At 47.9% G+C, this 25,250-nt stretch overlaps 1 protein-coding gene across 1 annotated transcript in view; it reads left to right on the plus strand.

The window, feature by feature from the left end:
* Nucleotides 1-25,250, plus strand: part of zeb2a (zinc finger E-box binding homeobox 2a) — a 36,728-nt gene extending 11,478 nt beyond the window's left edge. Inside the window, 9 exon segments of the mRNA XM_025904082.1 lie at nt 11,109-11,330; nt 11,647-11,715; nt 12,087-12,281; nt 12,673-12,887; nt 15,129-15,237; nt 16,069-16,413; nt 16,416-17,962; nt 18,883-19,063; nt 22,221-25,250. Coding sequence (XP_025759867.1) covers nt 11,109-11,330; nt 11,647-11,715; nt 12,087-12,281; nt 12,673-12,887; nt 15,129-15,237; nt 16,069-16,413; nt 16,416-17,962; nt 18,883-19,063; nt 22,221-22,819 — 3,482 coding nt within the window. The 3' untranslated portion in view covers nt 22,820-25,250.

Raw genomic sequence — 25,250 nt, forward strand, 5'->3', positions numbered from 1 at the left:
CTTGGGCAAGACACTTCACCCGTTGCGTCAGTGCGCCCCAGGGTGGCTGTGGCTACAATGTAGCTTACCATTGCCAGTGTGTGAATGTGAGAGTGAATGGGTGGATGACTGAATGTGTAAAGCGCTTTGGGGTCCTTAGGGACTAGTAAAGCGCTATACAAATACAGGCCATTTATTTGTTTTTGTGTGACGCTGAGACGAAACAGGACAGGGAGGTGTGCAGTGAAGGTCGAGCTTCCTGCTGTGAGTCACCTGGAGAAAACAGAGAAGCCTCCGGACTCTGGGCATACCTGGGCAGGCTGAGAGCAGAGCCCTGCGGGACACCACCTCTGACTTCACATGCTCAGATGGAGGCGCTCGCTCTGACTTTCTGTAAACATGCTCAGAGCAGGAGAAGAGCTGGAAATGGATCAGTAGTGTTGAAGCTGGGGTTTCGGTGACACACAGGGATTCCCCCGCTATCAGAGGGCTGCGGTGGTTTCTGGGCACAGGAAGGAAATTTTCAGTTATTTTAGGTTTTGCTGACATTTGTTAGAGTTTCCGTTCTCAGAGTGATGCCAGGGTCGCCCACAGGAACTGGGTTACCTGTGTGATGCCAACTCACCTGTCACCTGTCTCACCTGCTTCCTCTCTGTGGTTCAGAACTCAGCATCTCCTGTATCCCTGCTTCTGATTGGTGGGTTTCCTCTGAGCTCCTTCTCTCACAGCCTCTTCAGCTCGCTGACAAAGACAAACTCTGTTCTTCTTCTTCTTCTTCCTCTCATTAGCGTGGCGCTCTGTCACACGCTCCTCCTCTTATTAGTGTGCTATTGTCTCACACTCAGGGTGCAGAATGAAACCTGATGACGTGTCGGAGATGAAGTCGCTTTGGTTAAACGCTTTAATTAGTTGACAGGATAGAGGACTTTTATTTTGAAGAGCAGTGAGAGCGTGACTGGGGAGGGATAGAATGATGAAGGCTGATGAAGGCTTTTCAGCCTCAGACTGAAGACTTGAGGCAGGTCTGACCTGAGCGTTGTGAGCCTGCCCATGTGATGCTGGGCGGATGGAAGGATCGGGTGTTCCTAAAAAACTGGTATCTCTCCCCTGGTTAATCTGAAGGGGATTTTCCATTAGAGTTCAAAGGTCACTTCCAAACTGCATCAGAACCTGAAATAATCAAGTCTTAGTTTTGCGTGCAGTGTGTTTCACACTTGCTTCTCACTGTGACTTCCTGGTGTGCTGTGGGGAGCGCCTCAGAGGGAGGAGCCATGACTCTGACACACAGGCGTCTCCTCACACAACAGACCTCATTCACCGAGTGGGCTGGGCCTCAGAAACACCGGAGCTCGTAGAACCAGCGGACCGGTTTCAAAGGGTCAGAGGAGGAAAGTGGACGAGCTGCTGTGATCCTGCTTCCTGCAGGGAGGGGCTGGTGTGTGTGTGTGTGTGTGTGTGTGTGTGTGTGTGTGTGTGTGTGTGTGTGTGTGTGTTACTGTGAGTGTGTGTGTTACTGTGAGTGTGTGTGGACTGAAATAGAAGCTTGTCTCCGTCTGTCTCTGTTCATTCCTGACTCATGCTGCATTGTGCTAGCTTTAGACCACACCTCACACACACACACACACACACACACACACACACACACCTGTAGGTGACTCTGACAGAATAAACTGATTAGTGTTTGTTATGAAGAGTTAAGTAAAGTTTTCTCCCCCCACACTGGAATCAGCTGATCAGCAGATGAACCTTTGAGAGGCAGTGATGTCATCACTGTACAGTGACGTGTTACTGTTACCAGGTTACAGGAGTTCTAGTTTTCAACACCTGAGCATCAGGTGGTTAGTTGTGACTGCAGGCGTCGGGACAGCTGTTGCTTTGTTGCATTCTGTAATTACGTCAGTGCCAAGGATGTGATGGTATCAGAGGAGGCGGTCCTTGTGAACGCCGGTGTGGCCTCAGATTCCAAAAACGGCTCCACGAGAACCTCAAAGTCTGGACGGTTTGAGTTATGACAGATGTGTCCACAGGAAAGCTGTCCACTGTGGGGACGTCTGGGGTCAGGTTCTGCTGGGTCATGTGAAGACTTTAAGAAGGAGGTGAATAAAAGGATTAATGATGAAGACGATGAACTCATTAACCCAAAAAGTTTTCAGCTGCTGCTCGTACGTCCTCCTCTCAACTCTAAGCCGAAATTTGAAATTGTGGTTTCAAGGCCTGGGTTCTGCCTTGCTGCTCTGAGCGGGTGTTGCTCTGTCTGAGACCTCGGAGCAGAGAGCATTACGGGTCGTGGTATTGTTCGAGGTCTTCCCGCGCCTCTCCGTTATTCACAGAAGGCGGAAGTAGTTGTTTTTCAGCTGCGATCAGGTAATGAAGCAGACTCGTTGTGCAATCAGTTTTCAGGAAGTTGAGGCAACGCTCATCCTCGCCGCTCATCATGTGATTTGTGTGTGTGTGTGTGTGTGTGTGTGTGTGTGTGTGTGTGTGTGTGTGTGTGTGTGCAGGTTTGAGACACACTGGGTCATTGTCTCTCGGGTCAGTGTCTAACCTGAGCTGGACCTGAACCCTGATCTGAGAACCAGTTAAAACCGGTCCATTACCATTAGAGCGTCACAGAGGAAGCTGCTTCTGCTGCGCTCGAACACCTGCTCAGGTGTTCTTACATGACTGAACGGGTCTGTCGATGTGACGTGTCTGTGACGGTGTTTTGAAAACAGAAAAGTCTCCGTTTGTGAGCTTGGTGACTCCTTGACGAGTGTGTGCATCCTGATGAGGGCGGGGTCTTTTATTTCCTCTCTGATACAGAGAAATGGAGGAAAACGTCGTCACGCTGTCAGGTGATAACTGCGGAGGCAGAACGGCTCTCAGACGTTTCTTCCACCGAGCGTCACGGTTCTTTCTCTTCAGGGAAATTTTACTTTTATCATTTTCTAACGTTTCCGTCGGGCAGTGAACGCCTCGTCGCCTGTTGGAAATCAGCTGATAATTGATCTTTTTCTCGTTTCCCATGACCACTTCCAGTAAAACACGCTGTCCATTTTGCAGCCGCTCGACCGCACGCTCACCGTTAACGTCACGAGGACGAATAAAAGACGAGGAAGAGTAAAGTGCGGCGAGGACTTAAAGGCTTTGAGTGCCGCCCGGCGACTCGCTCAGCCATTTGTGGTTTTTAAGCAGACAGACGAGGGAGGCTGCGGCTTCACAGCAGAGAGGCACCTGCTGCTTCATCACCACCATCATCATCATCTATATACACAAATATGGAGATGAAGTGAGCGTCTGTAGTTTGTTCGTGTTGTCTGAGGTGTGATGGTCATTTGCTGAGGATCAGCGCGTGCTGGGTTCGGTTGGAGTCGAGTGTGTGACGGGAGCTCAGTTTGAGCGGTCGCCTTCTTCCTTGTAAAATGAGGGCGTTTTTTTCCTTTGAGCCGCGGCAGGAAGTGGAGACCCCTGAGAGGTCTAATGGAGACCACAGCGCCGTAACACCGGGCTCATTGTCCCGCCCCCACCCAGCTCCCGCTCAGGTCAGCGGCCTCACGGCGACTCGACTCTCTGCGGGCACGCCGGCGTGCAGGCTCAGGAGGACGCTTAAACACTTTGTGGTTTCTTTATCACTACGACGTCACTACACAGGAAGTTAAATTACTTCCTGTGTAGTGATGTCATATTTTATTTAAGTATGTGGACAGTACGCTCCGCCCACACTCCCTGCTGGTTGTAACTGGGACCAGTAAGTGTGGAGCAGCTGATGATGACATCACTCCGGTGTCAGTCACCAGACTGTGAGCTGCGAGCTGTCCTGCGATTGGTCGGTGAGTCACAGCGAGGAGCGTGCGATGCATCAGAAGTCATTTCTTTGCTTTGTGTGCCCCACAGACGCTCGCCCACTTGAGTGGAAAGTTCGACCCCGAGGACAGAATGCCTGTCAGTTCCTGTCACCTCACTGGCTGCTCCTCGCCGCCATCGATGGCATGCAGTGAGAGTGACTCTGGTGGGGGTCGCAGGTCACATGGTGGATGAGCACATCTGTGTGTCCAAAGGTGCGACCGCGAGCGCTGACCTGCTCTAATGACACCTCACTTCCTGTCTGTCCTTCACCCCTGATTTACATCCCCCCCCCGCAGCGCTGACTCACTGCTGCTCAGCACAGCGCTCTGATTGGCTGTTTGGCTTACATGACTCAACCATTAACTGTTACGATCAGTTTATCTGATTGTCTGCTGATCAGTGATCAGAGATCCTCAACAGAACACTCAGAACACTAATCCCACAGGTACACATCAGTCCATCAATACACTATTGATTTATTAATAATAAACTTGATACCTTTTTGAGTACAGTGGTCCCTCGCTGTAACACAGTTCAACTTTCGTGGCCTCGCTATTCGCGGATATTTTTTGGGTGCAATTTTGCATGGTTTTTTTTGTCTTTTTTTACAGAGTATTGTGTTCTCTCCAACAAACACAACAATGTCGACGAAACGTCGTTACCTCAGGATGATTTTGGTTTCATTCTATAATACTGGATTTTTTTTCTATGAAGGTTTGAACTTTGAGAGTTTTTAAACAAGAGAGAAAAGTGTGAAAATGTTCATGCCTGTCTGAGAAAAGTGTATAAAGTGTGTAGTGAGGGGTTTTACAGCCTTAAAACATCTATAATAATTGTAAAAGATAAAGCTGCCTACTTTGCAGATTTCATCCGCGATAAACGAGGGACCAGTGTACTCCAGAAGTCATGTCTGAAAAAAGTAGTTCTCAAGTTAGATTTAAAAAGTATGTAAGATTGAGTTTAGAGGTTCATTCAGTTATTTAATTTATTACAGATGATGAGGGTAAAATCTATTTTATAACCAAGTAGGTAACAAAGAACACATGTAAATTATGTCATTATTGTAGGAGAACGTTCTGGAAAAGGCCAAATGACCTTTGGATTAAGAAGATTTAAAGACGGCATTTAAACTGACCTCACAGCTACAACAATCACAAACACGCGTGTCCACGTCTGCCTGCAGCCGCTCTGCTCGTCAGGCCTGAAACCGTCTCATTGCTCTTCTTTTGCTTCACTCTTTATTTGCTCTGATTGGTTCTCCACACTCTGGACTGCTCTGCACAGCAGAGCATGCTTCTCTGCATGACATGGATCAATGCTCCACCTGTGAGCCGTTCAGCTGCTATAATTATTCATCTTTGTCGTGTACAATTCACTATGTATGCTATTTAAAGTGGACTTGAATCATTACATCAGAACAAACGTGAGACCGTTTATAAATGCGATTTCTTTGTTGTTAGCTTTGTGTTTACTCTTTAACACAGTCGGTGTGGGCACGCTGTTCTGACGGCTACACTCATGTATAGAGGATCAGGTTACTTCATGATTTAGCTGTAGTTTGCAGCTGCTTGGCGCTTTCTTCTAAGTGAATTAGTTGACTTACTGTAAGATAGTATAAAGTACGGTAAGATAAGCTAGGTTTTAGCTGGTTACTCGTGCTATCTAGTACTTAAAAGTTAACCATTACATGTTAGTACTTTGCTATGTGCTAGCTGCTCTGGATTTGGTTTTACTGTTAGCAGTCAGGAGCAAACAGAAGCCTGTGAAATGGTGACTCTGGGTGAACTGTGAATGTGCTGACAGCAGCGGTTTCTTCTTCTTCTGCTCCTCCGTGCCCAGCGGTTGTGTCCGGCGGCAGGTTGTGGTGGACAAAGGTCTTGTGAGTCAAAGTTAAAGTGACTCCATCAGCAGTTTCACTACCTCAAACTGTTCCAGGAACGAACCTAAAATACCTCCGAAGTCCAGTCAGTCCGCAGTGAAGCAATACCTGGAACAGACGTCGCAGATGTGAGTCATGTGGTCGATCAGCTCGTGAAATGGCGGCCTGTGTTGTTACGGTGACGGACTCGTGTCTCAGTACACCTGCTGACTTTACAGTCTTTGATTCATGTGATTGATCCCTTACCTTCTGTTGTTTATGGGGTTATTAAAATGCCATCTCTGTGTGTTTTTGTTTTTACTGTTTCACTTACACTGAGCTGACGGTCAGACTCAACACAGGCCCCAAACTGAGCGTGGGTTTGATGCCGCTGCCTGCTGGTGGCAGAGGTTTGACTGGCTGGTGTTCAGCTGAATGTTGGAGGGAAGTGTTCGGGTTATGCTGCTTGAGTTTCAGGTGAGTGTTGGCGTGATGCGGGCTGAGGTAGGATCAGGTGTTGTAGTGAGTCTGGTCCCGCTATGGGAGCTCTATGATCCGGATTAGGACCGTTGCTGTGTGCAGACGGTCCTGATCCGGCAGTGAGTCGGTGAATGTGACGGCAGGAACTGACAGCGAGCTTTAAGAAGCGATGAGACGCTTCCTGATGTTTCCCGGAGCAGCGGGAAGTTAAAATACCTGCAGTCATGATTTATTAGAGGGAAAGTTTTAGTAACGCTGCTGTGAGAAGGTATTCATCGGAGGGATTTAATAACCCTCTTCTTCCTCCTCTTCGTCTTTTGTAAAGACTCATCCTCCACCTGGGAAGATGAATAATTCAGACACCCACCCCCTGAGAGGCTGCTGGGCTGTAAACCCTCAAACGTCCTCAGTGCTGCCTCCATCCATAATTCACACTGAAAGTCTGACTTTCTCTTAAGGTAACCTACATTTTACTGGTGGGGGGCTCCACGTGCCCCCCTCCCTCCTTCCCCAGCAGCCACAGGCTGATGATTAATTAAACACTTACACAGAAACATGAAGTTTGACAGGCTTCAGAATTCATGTAGAACAAGATCCTGTGTGTGTGTGTGTGTGTGTGTGTGTGTGTGTGTGTGTGTGTGTGTGTGTGCGCACTCGTGCTTGAACTGTAGCAGAAACAGCAGTGAGGCAGAGCGCCATTCACACCTCTGACCTCCTCGTCCTCCTTCGGTTGGTGTGGGCTCTTATCAGCGCTCCGCAGCCGCTGTCTCCTCTCTGCTGCGTCTGTAATCAGACGGCACGGCGAGGTGGAGCTGCTGATAGGAGTAACGTTAGCTGTCAGATCGAGGCTCGCTTCACCTTGGCACCTCCTCACTAACCTTCAGTGAAGCTGCTGAACTGATGGAGCGAGGCCCGGTGTTTGTGAGTAACCGAGGCTGTGACGGCGTCACGGCGCTCGCACACTGAAGTCATAAACATCTGCTCATGTATGGATCAACCATCAGCACATCTGTCCATGGCTCTGATTATTTCATTTAACCTGAGGAGCGATCAGAGTTCCTTCCTTCAACTGTAAACATTCAGCTGCAGAGAAATGACCGACCGATCGATGAATCAGTCGATCTCTCGGACTCATCGATCGATCGAGAAAAGTGGAGGCTGTGAGCCTGGCACTGATACAAAGGTCTTTTAGGTCGTTACATTAAATTCACATGATTTACACAAACTGAATGTTTGATGTTATTTTTCTCATTTCTGTCTCTGTGACAGACAGGAAGTGACATCAGTGTGCTGCAAGTGCTGATACCTTGTTGTTGTTCTACATGTTCTACATGTTTGACATGTGACACTCGCTCAAAGATGAGTGTGTGTGTGTTTGTGTGTGTGTGTGTGTGTGTGTGTGTGTGTGTGTGTGTTATCTGCTGCTGTATCTGGGTGGAGGTCAGAGGCCGACGCGCCGCTGTAACCGACCTGAACACTCAAGGTGCCAAAACCTGATTAACAGTTTCAGAACCGACGCTTCAAAGAGGAACTGCTGCTGTCACACCTTCACACTGATAACAGACACACACACACACACAGACACAGACGTGTTTTCATATCCTTGTGGGGACATCTATTTGACATAATATTTTCCCAAACCATCCAAATGAAGTCCCACATGTATTTTGATGGTTTGAGGAGTAAGTGGAGTCGCTGCTGGGCTTTGCTGACCACGATGCTGTGTCCTTTGACCAGGAGGGATCTTCTGAGATGTGCACATCCAGGAACTTGGTGCTGCTTACCCTCTCCACAGCAGCACCATTGATGGTTAGTGGGGTGCGTGTGTTTGTGCACTGACTCCTGTTGATAAATGAGAATGAATTAAATGCCCCCCCCCCATTCCAGCACATGAAGTCATTAAAAATGCTCCAGCAGCACCAACACGGTCCACACGTGCAGCTCGGGGGAGGTTTGCTTCTTGAGCAGAAACGTGTGAACCTACAGAGGGATTTTCACCGTTTGAAGCAGCCTCTACTGGGCGTTACAGGAACTGCGGGGTTGGTGCTTCGGGTGATGATTGGGGCGTTCAGAGGAAGTCCGTGTGCATCGGACCGAGCCTGTAATCCACACAGGGGCCATCATAGCGTCTGAACCAGTGTCATGTCGCACGGCCTGCTTTCCACATACTTTTGACTCGGCCATCTTTTGAATATATACGTGTTACACAAGCAAAAGTGTTTTCAGGCTTTGTGGTCAAATCCATACACATGTTGTTAGCAGTGGCATCCATGTGTCCAAATACTTTTGGTGACTGGGTAACACAAATTTTAAAACTATGTGGACAGATTTTAAGGCCATATCCATTTAAACATTATATATGTGAGCCCTGAGCTGTCCACAAACTTTAGGCTCTGCAGTTTAATTATTAGCTGAAACTATTGCTGTGTCTATGGCTATGTCTTTGTCCATTTAAGCCATATGTGAGTGTAACATCAGGTGTCCACTTACTTCTGCCCATATTCACCTATGTGCTCTCTCTATGATGATTCACTTCAGCTCCTAGCCGCTAGGCAGCGACCTCATTTCCTCAGCAACGTGTGCCCCCCCCCATTACTCAGGTGATCTGCTCTGAGCAAGCAAGCGAGAGAGGGAGGGAGAGAGAGAGAGAGAGAGAGAGAAGAGGCAGAGCAGAGTTGCTTTCATTACCTCACAGCGAATGGCAGGAACCAGACGCAGCACCTGCATGGGGACGCCGCTCTGTGACCTCATCAATGTGGATCATTGATTCCGCCCACTGGATGTTACGGGGGCAGCGGAGCGTGTCACAGTGATCAAGCCTGCAGGGATGAAGCAAACATCTGGAGGTGACATTTCAGCCTGAGAGCTGCAGTGGAGGCACTGTGGAGCCCCGCCCACTCCTCACAACAGATGACTGACAGCAGGCATAAAGCTGTGATTGGCTGCCAGAGATGAAGGTCAGGTGGAGATTTCCATGAAACTGTGACACTGCTGCAGGAAGTGATCAGTGGTCAATCAGTCTGATTATGTGATCATCAGCTAATCTGAGACACTGAGGCGGTAACAGGGCAGAAATATGCGGACGTAAACAGGAAGTAGAACCCGGCAGGTGAGCGCTCCCTACAGGCAGTTTGACTCCGTCGTGTTTTCTGTTGACATTTCTTCTTCTCTGTTTTTTTTGTTTTGCTGTGTGTGTGTGCCTGTGGGTTGGGTCAGCTGACTGATGTCATCATGAATGATGTAAGTGTGATGTTCTAACATCATTGTCATGTTTCGTGTGTGAGTCGACGGACAGACACTTGAGCCAGTGTTCGATCTGTCCTTCCTCCCAGTCTGACAGAAATGTTGGAGCAGGAGGAAGATGAAACCCGGGGAGGAGGAAGAAGGAGGGGCTAATGTGTCTTTGTATGAGGAGGAGCGGCGTTCTATGATGTGTCGTCTGTTTTGTCCCTGAATGGACACACAGACCCTCTGAAACCAGGTGTGTGTGTGTGTGTGTGTGTGTGTGTGTGGGAACAAAATGGTGGACGCGCTGCCTGCGTTGCCCCCGGTGACATCTGCCACTCTGCCTCGGTCAGGTGACCTGGCAGGCAAACAACAGCGTGAATGGCTTTTGTTTGGGAGGTCAGTGCCTGCTGCCCACCGACCAATCAGAGCGCGGGACCCTCAGCCTGCTGCTGCATTCTCTGCTTTAAGGTGGAATCATGGCGGGGAGGATTTAAGGTGGAATGTTATCCTTGAAGTTTAAGGTGGAATTCTAAGCAGAAAGTGTTTATTTCCTTGCTCTGTGACGGTGTCCACAGGAAGTAGAGGAAGTGTGTGTGTGTTTGTGTGTTTACCATTAGCACTCAAAGAAAACCAACGCTTTGGTTTGTAAAGTTTAACACGAGTGATAAAAGGCAGACTGGTGCTTATCTGCAGGTAACCAGATGCACCATCAGCCACATATGTGGGCGGAGCTTTAGTCTGTCTGTATGCTTCAGAGCTGAGAACAGGTAGAATCTGGCCCTGCCCATTCTGCATCACTGATGATGATAAGCTATTATTATGGAGACATAAAACATACACACAATGGACACACACACACACACACACACACACACTGCAGATGAAAGTTTAGAATGGAAATCAGGTAAAAACTAAAAGTATGTGGACACACTGGGCCTAATATAGAGTGTGACTGTCCTTTGGGCTCTCCTGTGTTTAGATATGTATTCATGGATATGGATGTGATGGCACCTCATCCATACAAGTGTTATTGGTGTCCAGGTGGGCACATACCTGGCTGGTACTGCTGATGTGCTGAATGAGGGTACCCCTGTCCTATTGATTAGATGATCCTGGTTAGTGATCGATTGATTGTGTGCACCCAATCTCTCACACACACACACTCTGCTATTGTGTTTTCTGCCTTTGGAGTGAAAGAATGTGTGTGTGTGGGCGGAGTCTGTGTGTGTGTGTGTGTGTGTGTGTGTGTGTGTGTGTGTGTGTGTGTCTGTGTGTGTGTGTGTGTGTGTGTGATGTCTAACGTGTCCTGGGACCACACAGCGAGCCTGTTTGATCACAGAGGGTTAACCCCAGCCCTAAGCCCCGCCCCCCCATCCTTGGTATTCAGCCCGGGTCAGCAGATTTCTCCGTCGTGGTTTTTCATCTGCACCTGTTGTGCAGTTGTCCGGGAGGCTGCAGACAAAGATCATATTATGAACGGGCTAATCTGCGTGTAGCTGGAGGAGGATCTGTGCTCTGTGGGAACCCGCCGCCTGCCGCAGGAAACGCCATCAGAGCCAGATTAACCCATTCCCATGATGTCAGCGCAGTGCAGCCGCTCACATCAGAGCGCTGAGCAACTGCAGACCAATCACGGACACCTGATCCTCACTTCCTGTTTAACACTTATTAAAGAACATACGCCATGTTTACAAACACACTAAGGTCAGAGGTCACGCCCTCTTCTTTTGTGTTTCAGTGCTGAACTATGAGAACGTTGTGGAAACGACCTCAGACACCGATGATGAGGACAGTTTCGGAGGAGGTGGAGCAGGAGCGGACGAGGAGGCGGGCAGTCCGGCTGGCGTGCCTGCTCTGGAGGTGTCGCCCCGGGTCGGCCACGCCCTGTTGTCCCACCGTGACCAGGAGAGTGCCGAGAGCGGAGATGGGTTCCAGGACAGCCACGCCTGGAGATGCCTCGGTGAGTCACATGGTCACCTGTGAGTTGGTGAGGTCAGAGGTCAGCGTGAGGCGTTTTGGGCCATGTTTAAGTGTTTTGTAGTTTTTCTGTTTGATTTTAAATCTGGTGTCACGTTCAGTTTCTGCTTCTCGTCTTGTCACTGTTTTCGTCATGAATATTTTTATAGTTGTTTGTAGTTTCTGTTTGTACTGTCGGGGGGGGGCTAATAGCTAAATGATACCACGACTCAGGAGGATCCAGGAGAAAGGGAGCAGCCCGGACCTCCATCAAAGGAGGAGCAGGGTAAATGATGTGCTCCTGTGTTGTGTTTGGACAGATGGGGGGACGGACGAGTACGAAGCTGTGGGCCCGGAGGCGTCTCCTCACGCTGTGGAAAACGGTGCAGGTGAGATCGCACATGATCAATCATCACCCATCAGTGTCATCGCTGTCAGAAGAGGTTTTATTTACATTTGTCTTACTTTATTTTTAGCTCTGTCTCCATACTTTACTCATTTGTTTTTCATAAATGTTTTACTTTACTGTACGACTCTTTGGGATAATCTTTTTTTGTTTTTCTTGAACTTTATTTATTTGAGTAATTGTTGTCGTAACTTTAAAGGAAGTAAACGACATCCTGGGTCATAATGGTCAAAGGGCAGTCAGAGGACCCAGCAGTGTTAGTTTAGGAGTCCCTCAGGGCTCAATGCTGGGTCCTCTGAGGTTGCAGTGTGATGATTGGTCCTCTGACCGAACGAGCTTTGTCCCTGCATCCAGGGAAGCGACTGGAGGGCATCCCTGAGCTGGACGAGTACTTCCTGAAGCGTAAACTGGAGGACGGCGACAGTCACTCTGCGAGCATCGCTGAGTACCTGCAGCGCAGCGACACTGCCGTCATTTATCCAGAAGCCCCAGACGAGGTGACGCGCCTGGGCACGCCTGAGGACGCTGGGCAGGATGAGAGCGAGCACGGTGAGAGACCGAGACAAGAGTCAAAATGTTTTAAATGTGAAAACGAGAGACGGAAGACAAACTGAGCATTACAAATCGATTATTCATTTTTAAAGAGATTTACTAGTCAAAAAGCTGGCAGCTCAAACATGTGACTCTGAAGCTTTGTAGGGAGAAATCAACAAACTGACCCAGTTAACAAGATTATAGAAGATTCAGATTTCACCTGTGCCATTCCGACCGCGACCTTTATTATGATGTGTGTTTCTGTGACCTTCAATCCCAGACTCATCATTTTGCTGTAAAATCATCTCTAAGCTCAAAACAGTTGGGGAGCTTCGGTCATGTGATTTTTTTTCTGTCTAAATAAAGGGTTAAGCACATTGTCTCTTTCCTGACCTCTGACCTTTAGACCTGGCACCCGACACGCAGGACGACTTCGCCCAGCTGCTCACGTGTCCGTACTGCGACCGCGGCTACAAGCGCCTGACGTCTCTGAAGGAACACATCAAGTACCGTCACGAGAAGAACGAGGAGAGCTACCCCTGCCCGCTGTGCGCCGAGAATTTCGGCCACCGTGCTCAGCTGGACCGTCACATGACCACGCACAAGCCTGCCAGAGACCAGGTAACGCACACCTATTGCATCCATTTAAACCTTCAAACTTTATTTAAAAGTATGTGACAGGAGTTCCAGTGTGAAATCGATAAAGACACAGTCTTCAAATGTTAGGACTGACTCCACGCTGGCTTCGCTAACAGACAGGAAACTGCAGTGATCAGAGAAGAATCTGCCGTCAGGTCCTGACACTGCACTGCATCAGCTGTGGATGCTGAGTAGCGGAGGAGGGAGGCTCGGGGAACTCCATCAGTACATGTGATGACTCAGATTAGTAATTAATCAGCGGCTGTGGTCCCTGCAGGGTAAAAACAGGTAAAAATACACCAAGGCTGGAAATTTAAGCTGCATCAGAAAGAGCAGAGGACCGCAGACGGAGCCCTGAGGAACGATGCCTCGTTCTGTTTGTTTAGCAGAGTGAGAGATCCACGAGGCTTCCTGCTGTCTAACACATGAATGAAGTTCCTCCCAGTTCTTCCAGTCTGCCCAGTCGCTCCATTATTGACCACCTCCGTTCTGGGTGTTTCTCTCAGCAGCTGCAGTGTGTCGTGCGTGGGAGGTGCAAGTGCGTTGACTTCCTCTGGCCATCAGACTCCACATCAGCTGCTGTTGCTGGAAACGATTAGATTCACGGCCTTCCTCTGATGCTTGGTGGCAGGCAGGGTGTCACAAAGTAATCTAATCACAAGCTGGTGTTAAATGTTTCCTCCACACGCCTGTTTGCTGGCTCTCATGATCCAAAACTCACATTAGAGTCGGTAACTAAGCACTGAGTCATTCAATTTTCCAATTACGCTGTGATCATAATGAGATTTCCTGAGTTTAGACCTCGGGTCTCCTCACAGAAGCACAAACTGCTTTCATACCTGACCCCCCCCCCTCCACCAGCCTTAACCAGCACCAGATGGTCTTCTCCCTGCTGGACTGAAGACTCATAATCCTCTAAGTGGCCATTTATTTGTGTACTTCCTGAGTTAAACTGTTAAAGAGAGAACAGGCATGTGTGCGTTGGTGAGGAGGAAGCAGATCTGTCTGTTCAGTCTTCACGGTTTGCCCCCGACAGCAGCGCCTCACTCAGTAATCACTGTTCACAGGCTTTCTACTGTGCTGCTGAGTGCTGTGGTAAAACATCTGTATGGCACGGCCTCACAGCTGTTCAGGCTGTGCTCGCACACCCGGGACTGCTCCTGAGTATGCAGCACAAACACTCACAGCTGTTTGCTTCTTACCGTGATGTGGCTGCTTCAAGCAGTGGCCACACTAATACAGTTAAACATATACATACAGTTAATCTTCACTGCATGACAGCGTGATAAGGAACACATGACAGTGCTCAGTCAGCACAAACTGCCCCAGCCCACTTTCATCCAGTTTAACCAGTCCTCAGTTCCTGCGTGGGTGGATGGAGGGATGGACAGGTGGATGGAAAGGTGGATGGATGGATGGATGGATGGATGGATGGATGGATGGGTGGATGGATGGATGGATGAATGGGTGGATGGGATGGTGAACGGACGGATGGATGGGTGGGTGGATGCTGGGAGCAGCAGTGTTTGGTTAGGATGGACCTCGTGCAGGTTTTGTTTGATTTGAGTCCAAACAGGTGAGATTTGTAGACAAAGACGTGATCATTAACGACGGTGGTTAAGAAGTTTTGTTGGTGATTTAAAGTGTGTAATTTCTTTCAGCGGTAATTTCAGTTTAAACAAAAACATTTGTGTTTGCGTGTGATCGACTGGGACAGGCTGGTTCATGTTGGAATAACGAGATCCTGGGAGAGGTTCCGTGCTGGATCCCAGAGGATCTGCTTTCCTGCATCTGTGGACCCGAGTCTCCTCTGGGGTTGAACTTGTGGTGAATGAGTGCAGATCAGAGCAGAGAGTAGAGCGTTTACTCGAAGCTGTTTTCTCTGCTGTAGATGACAGAAACAAGTCTTCAGGTTTGTGTTTCCTCCACCGATCATCTGCATGTGAGACGAAAGGATTTGAGCTCCCACTCAGCAGAGGGGGGAGGACGCTCCCCGACTGTTTGTGTTTGTTTATCTCTGTATTTGCATTTCAAATGTTGGGAATGCACCTCCACCAGAAAGTGTTACCTCTGCACAGCGCCACCCACGCCGTTTCTCAGAATGCCTGTCACTATCAGATCTGCTTCACTAAATACTATTAAATTCCCCGTTAGCTCGTGCTCCCTCTCGGCAGCGACTCCCACTCCTCCTCCTTCACTTCAAATCTGTTTTTCTCTCTGCAGCCACCACTGCTTACTGAAGGAGCTGGAAACCGCAAGTTCAAATGCAGCGAGTGTGGAAAAGCCTTCAAGTACAAGCACCACCTGAAGGAGCATCTTCGTATTCACAGCGGTGAGTGGAGCTCTGAGGGCCGCATCAGAGCTGAAACTTTCCGCAGACACGGGTCTGATCCGGTCCTCCTCGTTTTTACATCGACTCTGATAAAACGCTGATTGTGTTTCCACTTCTGACTGTCTGGCTTCTGCTTTAGCCACAGTATTAATACATCTGACAGTCAACAGTTTCACTTCCCATCTTCATATCTGATCACAAAGCAGTTCAGCTCCAAAAAAGGAACATTTTCATCATGATGGTTTCTATTTTTATTGAAGATTCATCCACTGATTTTTCCATTGATTTGATTATTAAAACCAAAACCCAAAGCATCAGTTACTGTATCATATATAATGTGAAGTATACTCATAAAGCACCTGATAAAAAAAAAAAAAATTGTTATAAAGAAAACCTTTCTAAAATAGAACATCTGGACCGCCTCCAAAATCTCGCTGCTGATCTGTTTTGTTCATTTCAATTTTTGTTAGTCAGCAAACAAACAACTATTCAAACAGTTGCTGGTTATTGTTGTTGAATTGTTTCAATCAGCAAATGAACCGATATTATCAGCTCTGAATAACAGTGGACCTTAGCTAAAAGATGTGTCAGAGGTTCAGTTCATAGTTAATCCTGGACGTCAGCAGCTGAGATGGTGAATGGATAACATACACTTTGCTGGTGTTGAAGGAGGAAAAGCACCAGCTCCAATTTTGGACCAAAGGTGTAAAGCTCACACCGGTGACTGACCGTGGACGAATGATGATGTTTTTTTTAAGTAAATAACTCACGTTAAACTAAGGAACATGTTTGTGGGCTGAGAAGTAATCCAGATCTTGGGCTGTGTTTCAGGTGAGAAGCCATATGAATGCTCCAACTGTAAGAAGCGCTTCTCCCACTCCGGCTCCTACAGTTCCCACATCAGCAGCAAAAAGTGCATTGGCCTGATTGCCCTGAATGGAAGAGTACGCAACGGAAATGGTGGCAAACTCGGCTCCTCCCCCAGCTCTACAACCTCATCACCTGGAAGCCCTGCCCTGGCCCAGCTTCGCCACAAACTTGACAATGGGCGCCCGCTGGGGCAGCAAGACCAACCGGGTCAGCTGGATATCAAACCTGAGCCGATGGATTTCAACGACTACCGGTTATTGATGGCCTCACAGCATGCGTTTGGGGGACCCGGGGTCTACCTGAACGGCCGGGGGGGAGCCCCTTGGGTTTTCACAACTCCTCCCAGAGTCCCCTTCAACATCTGGGAGGCATTGGGCTGGACCTCCAAATGCTGGGCTACGTGAGATCCCTTGGCAACAACCTGAGCGAGGTGCAGAAGGTGCTCCAGATTGTGGACAACACGGTGTATAGACAAAAAATGGATGGAAGCCCCGAAGACAAGCTCAGGTCCTACATGAAGGAGTTAGGTGCCCAGATGGAGGAGCCCAAGGTGGCTCAGGCTGGCTTCCTGGTGACGGGCCACGGCAGTCCCACCAAGAGCATCATCGATTACACACTGGAGAAGGTCAATGAGGCCAAGAGTCTGATCGACGAGTCTAAGAGGCAAGAGGATGTTAAGAAGGAGAAACCAAGCCACTCCGTGGATCTCAGCAGTGAGGAAAAAAAACATGAAAGCCAGAACCAGTTCCTGCCATTCTCCTGCCAGTACTGCAAGGAGACCTTCCCCGGGCCAATCCCCCTGCACCAACACGAGCGCTACCTGTGCAAAATGAACGAGGAAATAAAAGCTGTCCTGCAACCGGCAGACGGCTGTCCCGCTGGCCACCAGAGAGGGATGTCCTCCGAGGTCTCCAGCAACGACCGAGCCACCAGCCCCGTCAGCCCCTTCAAGGATCACGTGTCGTTGCTTAAAGCTTATTTCGCCATGAACACTGAGCCCAACTCAGAGGAATTGCTCAAAATCTCAGTTGCTGTTGGCCTCCCTCAAGAGTTTGTCAAGGAGTGGTTTGCCCAGTGGAAGAGCCAAAACCACCACGGTAAAAGGTCACCACCTCCTGACTGCAGTGGAGCAGAAGTCAACCCCAGCTTGAACCGCTCTTCAATGTCACTTCCAGCTACAGATTTACACAGAGGCTTCACTAATGGCTTTTGCGAGTCCTCCCACCAGTTTACAACCAACCGGCAGACAGCAGGGCACAAACCACTAGAATCATTGGACCACTTGAGAAGCAACACTCCATCACCCCTTAACCTTTCCTCTACTTCCTCCAAACACTCTCAGAGTAGCTCTTACACTCCGAACAGCCTGAACTCGGAGGAATCCCGCGGGGACACACCGCTGGATCTGTCGCTACCCAAACACATGACGCAGAAGCTCGCCTCCGCTGGAGAGAAGCGACTCAGACCCAATGGTTTAATCAGAGAGCACAACGGGGAAGCTTTGGGGCGAGAGCAGGGGTCTGGACCCTTTGACTTGGTCAACATTAAGAAGGAGATCCTGGGATCTGATGGTGGAGGGAATGCTATTCACCAGCTGGAGAAAAGCACCAGTCCCATCTTTGGGATTAATCCCTTTGCTGGCGGGCCTGTCTACACCTCCCTTCCACCTCACGGAGCATTTCCCCCACCCACCTTCATGACTCCTGCCCAAGCGACCATCCCAGGCCTCAGGCCCTACCCGGGTCTGGACCCCATGAGCTTCCTGCCTCACATGGCCTACACCTACGCCACCGGGGCAACCACATTCGCTGAAATGCAGCAGAGGAGAAAGTACCAGCGGAAACCAGGCTTCCAGGTAAAAATCATGTAAAGTAAGGGCAATGTGTTTTTCTTTTTTCTTTCTTCTAAACAGAGCCAGCCAGGAGCCATGGAGGGTCAGCATTCCCAGGTTTTAGTAACCCTGACCTGCTCAGAGTGGAGTGTGTTGGACTGAAAACCTGCGAACTGGCCGTGCATGGCTCATGGTTGGACAGATAACAGCAAAGACAACAGGTGGCTGCTAGTTTTCAGGGCTTTCGCCATCTCCATCACACAACATGGCGGCTGGCAGTCCAAACCCGCCGTCAGCTCCGTTAGCTCCACAGCACAGAAGTTAGATAAAGGGATTGTTTGTTGGCTTACAGCTCATTACAGCTGTCTGTATAGTGATGTGTTAAAAATATTGTTGACCCAGTCAGTGCTGAGCGTAGAGAGGGTTAAAGGGTCTCCCTGCCACAAAACCTATGAGCTGAGCTTCAGCGTTTCCACTGTGGGGTCTACATTTAACTGGTCTCATTATGGGGCGGGAGGTGTTTGCTCTGACTGAACGTAGTCAGAGTTTTCCAGGTTTCATGTCTGAGTATTTTTAAAAATGTCGCCCCTTGTTGACTGTTTGGCGCAGAAGCGCCGGTCACTGCTGACTCTTAGATGATTTGTATGAAAGCAGCTGCGTGGACTTTTTGGGAAGTTCCTGAAATTGAAACTAAAAGTGATGGTCAACGTTTTGTTCCGGCCTCGTGGTAAACCTCTGACCTCAGCTCACCTGCTGTCAGCTGTTATCTGTAAACACACCCCTCTTTCTCCGAGTCTCCTGGGTGAGGGGGACTTACCGGGTTGGGCCTTTAAGCCCTGTCCAGACTTGGGATCACCGAGGCGGTGGGGGGGAGTCTCGTGGCGTGAGGCCGACAGGTGTGGGATTATCGGGGTACTGAAGCTCTGTCTCTGTCTCTGTCTCAGGGGGAGCTGCTGGACGGCACGGCGGACTATCTGTCAGGCCTGGACGACCTGACAGACAGCGATTCGCTGCTCTCCAGGAAGAAGATTAAGAAGACTGAAAGTGGTATGTACGCGTGTGACTTGTGCGACAAAACATTCCAGAAGACCAGTTCCCTCCTAAGACACAAATATGAGCACACAGGTATATATAACACTTGGACACTTCTTTGTACCCACCCAATGCCTCCTTATTTCCTCTGTCCTCACTCTTCTGTTTCCTCACGTAGCTCCCCACTGGTAGCTCTGCTTCTCTCTTTTGTTCTCTGCAGGCCGTGGCCTTTAACATGCTCCTTTCTTTTCAGCGGGGGGGTAGGCAGCCTTTAATACAGAGAGCAGTACAAAAACATTCAGCGCCCCAAATATCAGCAGCGCCTCATTCACACTGAGAGAGGAGGAGGAGCGCATGTTTGCATGACTGTGTGAAGATCAAAAGGAAATATTAATTACAGCCGAGAGATGGTCCATTTTTTTCCATTTTTAAACTGGAAACAAACAACTTATGATAAAACCACAGCAGGAAAGGTGAAGCAGCAAACACTGTCCTTATTAAAGCATCCCAGTTTACCGAGTCGCCCCACAGGAGCCGAGAGGCTGAAATGTGATGAATGTGGAGGCTTCAGTAAATCTGCAGCACTGTGGGGTTTAATGCTTTCATGAGGTTTCTCTGCAGGACTCTTCTGATCCAAATCAAAATCGTAATTGACCCTACAGCATGTCTGAATAAAGTCAGTGTTTCGCTAAAGTTTGGTGTCTCACCTGCATCATCTCACCTTCACGCCTTTAGCTGCGTCAAGGCTAAAGGTAATCTGTGGCGTTAAGCAGAGCCACGCCCTCAGACAACTCTGGCTGCACGGCGTCAGCTCAGTTTGTCATTTTCTCACTGCTCTGGAGATAAAATCAGTGCTTTTTAAATGAGGTTTGGTTCATGTCCTGCCTCACACATTTACCCACATCACTTCCACTTAATGACCCATTAACATGCAGCATATTTACAGGGGCGACCGTGGCTCAGGGGATTGGGAAGCTCATCTGTAACCGGAAGGTTGCCGGTTCAATCCCCCTGCTCTCTCTGTCCTGGTCGTTGTGTCCTTGGGCAAGACACTTTACCCTCCCGCCTACTGGTGATGGCCAGAGGGGCCGATGGCGCGATATGGCAGCCTTGCTTCTGTCAGTCTGCCCCAGGGCAGCTGTGGCTACAGCTGTAGCTGCCTCCACCAGTGTGTGAGAGTGAACGAATAGTGGTATTGTAAAGCGCTTTGGGTGCCTAGAAAAGCGCTATATAAATGCAATCCATTATTATTATCATTATTTCATGGAGTCTCCTGTTAGCTGCTCGTTATTAATGGTAGTAATACATGTTAATTGATTGATTGATTGATCATACTTTATTCATCCCGAAGGAAATTGGGTTAAGGCTGCCAGCCGTGCCAGCGCCATCTTACCCTTCGTAATGACTTGTTTGATAGTTTCTGTTCTCGAACACTCACATTTATCTTGATTTTACTTGTTTTTTATTATCTCGTCATTCTCGTGATTTTATTATTCAATATTAAATAGTAATTTTTCATTGACAGATGTCAGACTCATGCTTCCTGTCATCAGATTCGCTGCTTGTCCTGGTGTTACAGTAAAGTGGGGTTTATGATTTGAGAATTCAGAGCTCATGGAATGATAATCATGTGTTGTTTGCATTTCTCTGATATGTGATAGAACAAAAACTGAACATGAGAATACGTCTTTGTTGTTCCCATCGATACAGGAAGTCAAACCTGCGTGTTTGTGCTAATATTGGAGTTTGGTTGATCTTACCTGTGTGCCGTCCTCATAGACTCAGACCAGCTCTACCTTCATCTCTTTCACTCAGTTGCATCACCCTCATGTTTCCCTCCCACCTCCAACACTCGAAGCAGGAATCCACTGTCTCAGTTATATCTGCCGCAGCGTGTGTGTGTGTGTGTGTGTGTGTGTGTGTGTGTGTGTGTGTGTGTGTGTGTGTATGTGTGTGTGTGTATGTGTGTGTGTGTCAGAATGCCAGCTATGGTGGATGTTACAGCCACTCCGGGTCTATTTGTGGCTATCATCTGCCTGCGTGCGTGCGTGTGTGTGTCGGGGTAAAGCCATGTTTTTGGTGCATGTGTGTGTGGGACGTGTGATTGGACAGTATTCAGCCTGCCAGTTGGCAGCAGCTGAAGCATCCTGTTCAGTCAGACATAAGAAATTTCTGCCTGTACAGTCGTAGTAAACCAGCTGTGTGTGTGTGTGTGTGTGTGTGTGTGTGTGTGTGTGTGTGTGTGTGCTGGGAACTGTTACAGCTGTTAGGGTTCCTGCCCCTCCTTAAATTTAAATCCGGAGCTGTGATGTCATCGCAGCTCACCACAAGCCGACGAAGGTTCGCGTTACCTCGAGGCGTCTCAAGCATGCCTCAATGTTGTTATGGCAACAGACAGACACTGAAATGTTAAAAGGATGAGTTGAAGGTTTTGGTTCAAACCCGTCGTGTTTTTGTTGTTTTTTTGTTTTTGTTTTTTACCGTCAGCCAATCAGGCATTCGCCACAGAAATGTCAGCCAATCACCGCACAGATTTCAAAGATCTGTAGGTCAGTCTTCTGATTGGTGATTGTTTCAGCTGTGTCTTTGAGTTAAGAGATTGTTTTCTGGTCCAGCTGTAGATTTGCGTCTCTTTAAGCTAATTCTTTCCAAGAAAAGAGAAGTGAGAGTTTTCCATGTAGATCAGAGCTGAAGTGATAAACCGTGGAAATAATCAGCAGACAGGTCGATAAATGGACAACATCACTTCCATTTTTCATTTTTTTCATTTCATCTTTATCACGCTCACATTTCATTCAGCCTAGTCTGGATTAGTTACTGCACTTCATGCCCAGTTACAGCTGTTGTGCTGCGGGCCAGATGTAGCCCAAAGATACTTCACATCTGGTCCAAAAAAGGTGGAGCTGTGCCTGAGTTTAGGCCAGACTTCACAGAGTCGAACACCTGAATGTTTGCTTCAAAATAAAGTCTAAAATCTTCCTACCTGATTAATTAATAAACACCATCCACAGAGTCCAGACAGTTTCCAGGTCTTCATGTAGATGGAAAACCTTGGAAACACAAATGTTTTCTGGTTCTTTGTAGTGTTTGTATGTCCTCAGTGTCTGTAGCTGTTCACAGAGTTTCTTGCTCCTTCGTTGGGTTTGCAGCTGTCTGTCATGTACTGGTTCACACTGAAGCTTTGCTGTGTGTCTCCGTGTCCAGCTGTGTCCGTCCTGACTGTGTCCCGCCCTCCATTGTGTTTCTGCAGGTAAACGTCCCCATCAGTGTCAGATCTGTAAGAAGGCCTTCAAACACAAGCACCACCTGATCGAGCACTCACGCCTGCACTCTGGAGAAAAGCCCTACCAGTGCGACAAGTGTGGCAAGCGCTTTTCGCATTCGGGCTCGTACTCGCAGCACATGAACCACCGCTATTCATACTGCAAGAGGGAGGCCGAGGAGCGCGAGGCGGCCGAGAGGGAGGCCAGGGACAAAGGAGGCGGAGGAGGCGTTGCAGTTGCAGGGCTGGAGCCCACGGAGCTGCTGATGAGGGGCTACCTCCAGGGGCTGGGGCCCCTTGGATACTCGGACCCAGAGGACCAGCGGGAGGATGGCGGTGGTGCGATGCTGAGGGTCAGCGGTGAGGGAGGAGGAGGACGGGAGGAGAGGGAAATGGACGGCAAGATGTATGAGGAGGTGACAGAGAGGCAGGAGGGAAGTTTCAGAAAAGGACAGGAGGAGCAGGAGGGCGACAGCAGGAGCCAGATGGACTTGATGGGGGACGATGAGGGTAAAGGCTCGCCATTGCCGATGGACGAGAGTTCACGAGAAGGGAAAACAGACGGCAGGTCAGACCAGGAGGACTGATGAGGAGCAACAAAAGCTTTGGGACGCTGGCTCGATGCAGCTGCTGCTTTATGACGGGCTGAAAGGAAGACGAGGGCCAGAGGGGACGGCGGTCATCTTCTCACACCAAATTAGTGTTTACTTTAGACTTCCTGCTGAGACTGATGGGTCACAAATGTGTTTACGGTCTGATTCAGCTTTGTTCCTTCGTTCAGCCGACTGAAAACATAAATGATTTTAAAAAGGCTGTAATGTGGAGTTAACTCAGTATTTTTAACAAAACTCGTGGCCTCTGATTTATCAGGTTCAGTCTGATTATTTTCTCCTTCAAAGTGTTTGTTGACAGCTTTTTTAATGGAGTCCTGTTTCTTTTACATTTTAAAATTAAGCTGAGTTCTGCCATTAGCTAAAGTGCTGGGATAGTTTCACGGTGAGAAAGGCTGAACTTTGAACCTAGGCAGTTCAGTCTGAAGCTCTCCAACCCTGAAGTTTAAGGTTTCTGCTGAGCTGATGTTAGATTTGATTTATAGATTTCTAGATCTTGGGGGCAAAACCCCAAGACTCTTATCCACAGCACTAGTCTTCAACCTTTCTTCACCTTCAGTGTTTTTAATTAAAGGTCAGTCTTTAAGTAAAAACACTGAAAATAGAGCCCAAAGAAGCTTCTCCTTAAATCGGACAAGCAAGTCTATACAGTACAGAAGTATTTTTTATTATTAATGTGTTTGTGAATCCAAGAGAAGACGTGTTTACCTTGAGACCTACTGAGAAACCAGTTTTGTTGTAGCAGAACACCATTTACTAAAGACACTACCGGCAACCTTAGCAACTCTGAATGACGTGTTGGGGTTAGCGATGGACTTGGTCTAATTAGGGAGTCTGTGGAATGAAGAGCAGGTTCAGGTTGTAGTTCTCTGAACAAGAGGTGTGGTCTTTGAGGCGTAGCGTCATAGACGTGCGGTCGTTAATGATCCCTGCTCGATTTTGCTAGGATGGCTTGTTTTCATCACCGTGATACCTAAACACATATTCAGACCTGTGGGAGGTTTTATGTGAATGAAATAATGATGCTAGCAACATTATTTTGTATGATTTTAAGCGTTTGAGGGTAAATCTGTGGAATCACAGCCTGAACCTGATGAGTCAAAGGTCATGAGTGTTTTGTGTGAAGTTTGGTTTGATGAGCCCAAACGGAGAGGCGGGTCCACAGGAAGTCTGAATAACACTGGGATCTATTATTGTTATTATCAGTGTTAATGTTTAACTTTTAAAACGTCTCTACGCCCCAGGTAACCTCCGTCAGTCCCTGAGCGGAGACGCGACCCGAAGCCGGGTGGGACCGTTTAAAAATCCACATTATGCAAAAAAAGAAAACAAAAGAAGAAGTCGTAATGAGTATCACTATAATGAAATGAAGCTGTTTTTAATGTACAGTATTATAAAGGCCTAAAAGCTGTGTGGTGCTATGATGTTCTTAACTTTAGGTGTGTCGTTGTGTTCGAACCTCACTTCAGGAAATTGCACTCCACTCCCTGAATCACTACAAAATAAAATAAAATAAAAAACGAGGGAATACAGCCTCGAACACTCGGCCACTTCCTGTCAGTGTTATTGTCGTATTTTATCTCCTTTTACTGTGATGTTTTAAATTTTTATCCGACTTTATTATTTAGCCAACTAACCACATGACTTTGGGCCTCCTGATTTGTTGTTTTGTTTTTTTACGTGGAGGAACATTTAAACCTGTGTGATTTTCAAAATAAAACGTGGAGTCTTAAAGCGCAGAAGAAATGAAAATGAGAGGACAGAGCCTTCAGAGTGTGTTGAATTTTTCTCCAGAGAAAGCCTTATTATATGCAAACCTTTCACCTGTGCCATCCCTGTACAGCGCCACCTGTCCTCTGCTTCAGTATTACAGTGACGAGCTCACCTGTCCGATGCGTCAGTGTTAGCGTAGCTAAGCGTCAGTTTCTTAGTTTACACGTTTGTGCAATTTTCTGTGTTTCTGTTCACCTCAGTATTTCTGTCAGTATTACTTTTGTTTTTAATTTGAGAGTTTACCATTTTATTTATGTGACTCATTTTATATTTCCTAATTTTATTTATTTCATACTGTAGTGTACAGTATTCCTGTGTTCCAGTGTTCCTCACAAACATCTATTTTAGTAAAAATGATCTGAGCAAAAATCTGGAGCTTTTCTTGTTGCTTTCTTTGTTTTTTTCCAAACTACTGGAAATTCTAAGTTTGGGGAACTTTTGATACGAAGCTTCTGGTGAAAACACTGTATTTTAAAAAAATCCACTTTATTCATCCCACTGAAGAGGTGATGAAGGACTGGTGAAGACGATGAAGGAATTCCTGAAATGTTTTATGATTTTTCATTTTTCATTTCCATGCTCGAATAAATGTAGCCAAAATCAATTTTAATAAAGCTGTGTTATTCTTCTTGTA

Source organism: Oreochromis niloticus, linkage group LG16 (genome assembly GCF_001858045.2).
Source record: "Oreochromis niloticus isolate F11D_XX linkage group LG16, O_niloticus_UMD_NMBU, whole genome shotgun sequence".
NCBI lineage: Eukaryota > Metazoa > Chordata > Actinopteri > Cichliformes > Cichlidae > Oreochromis > Oreochromis niloticus.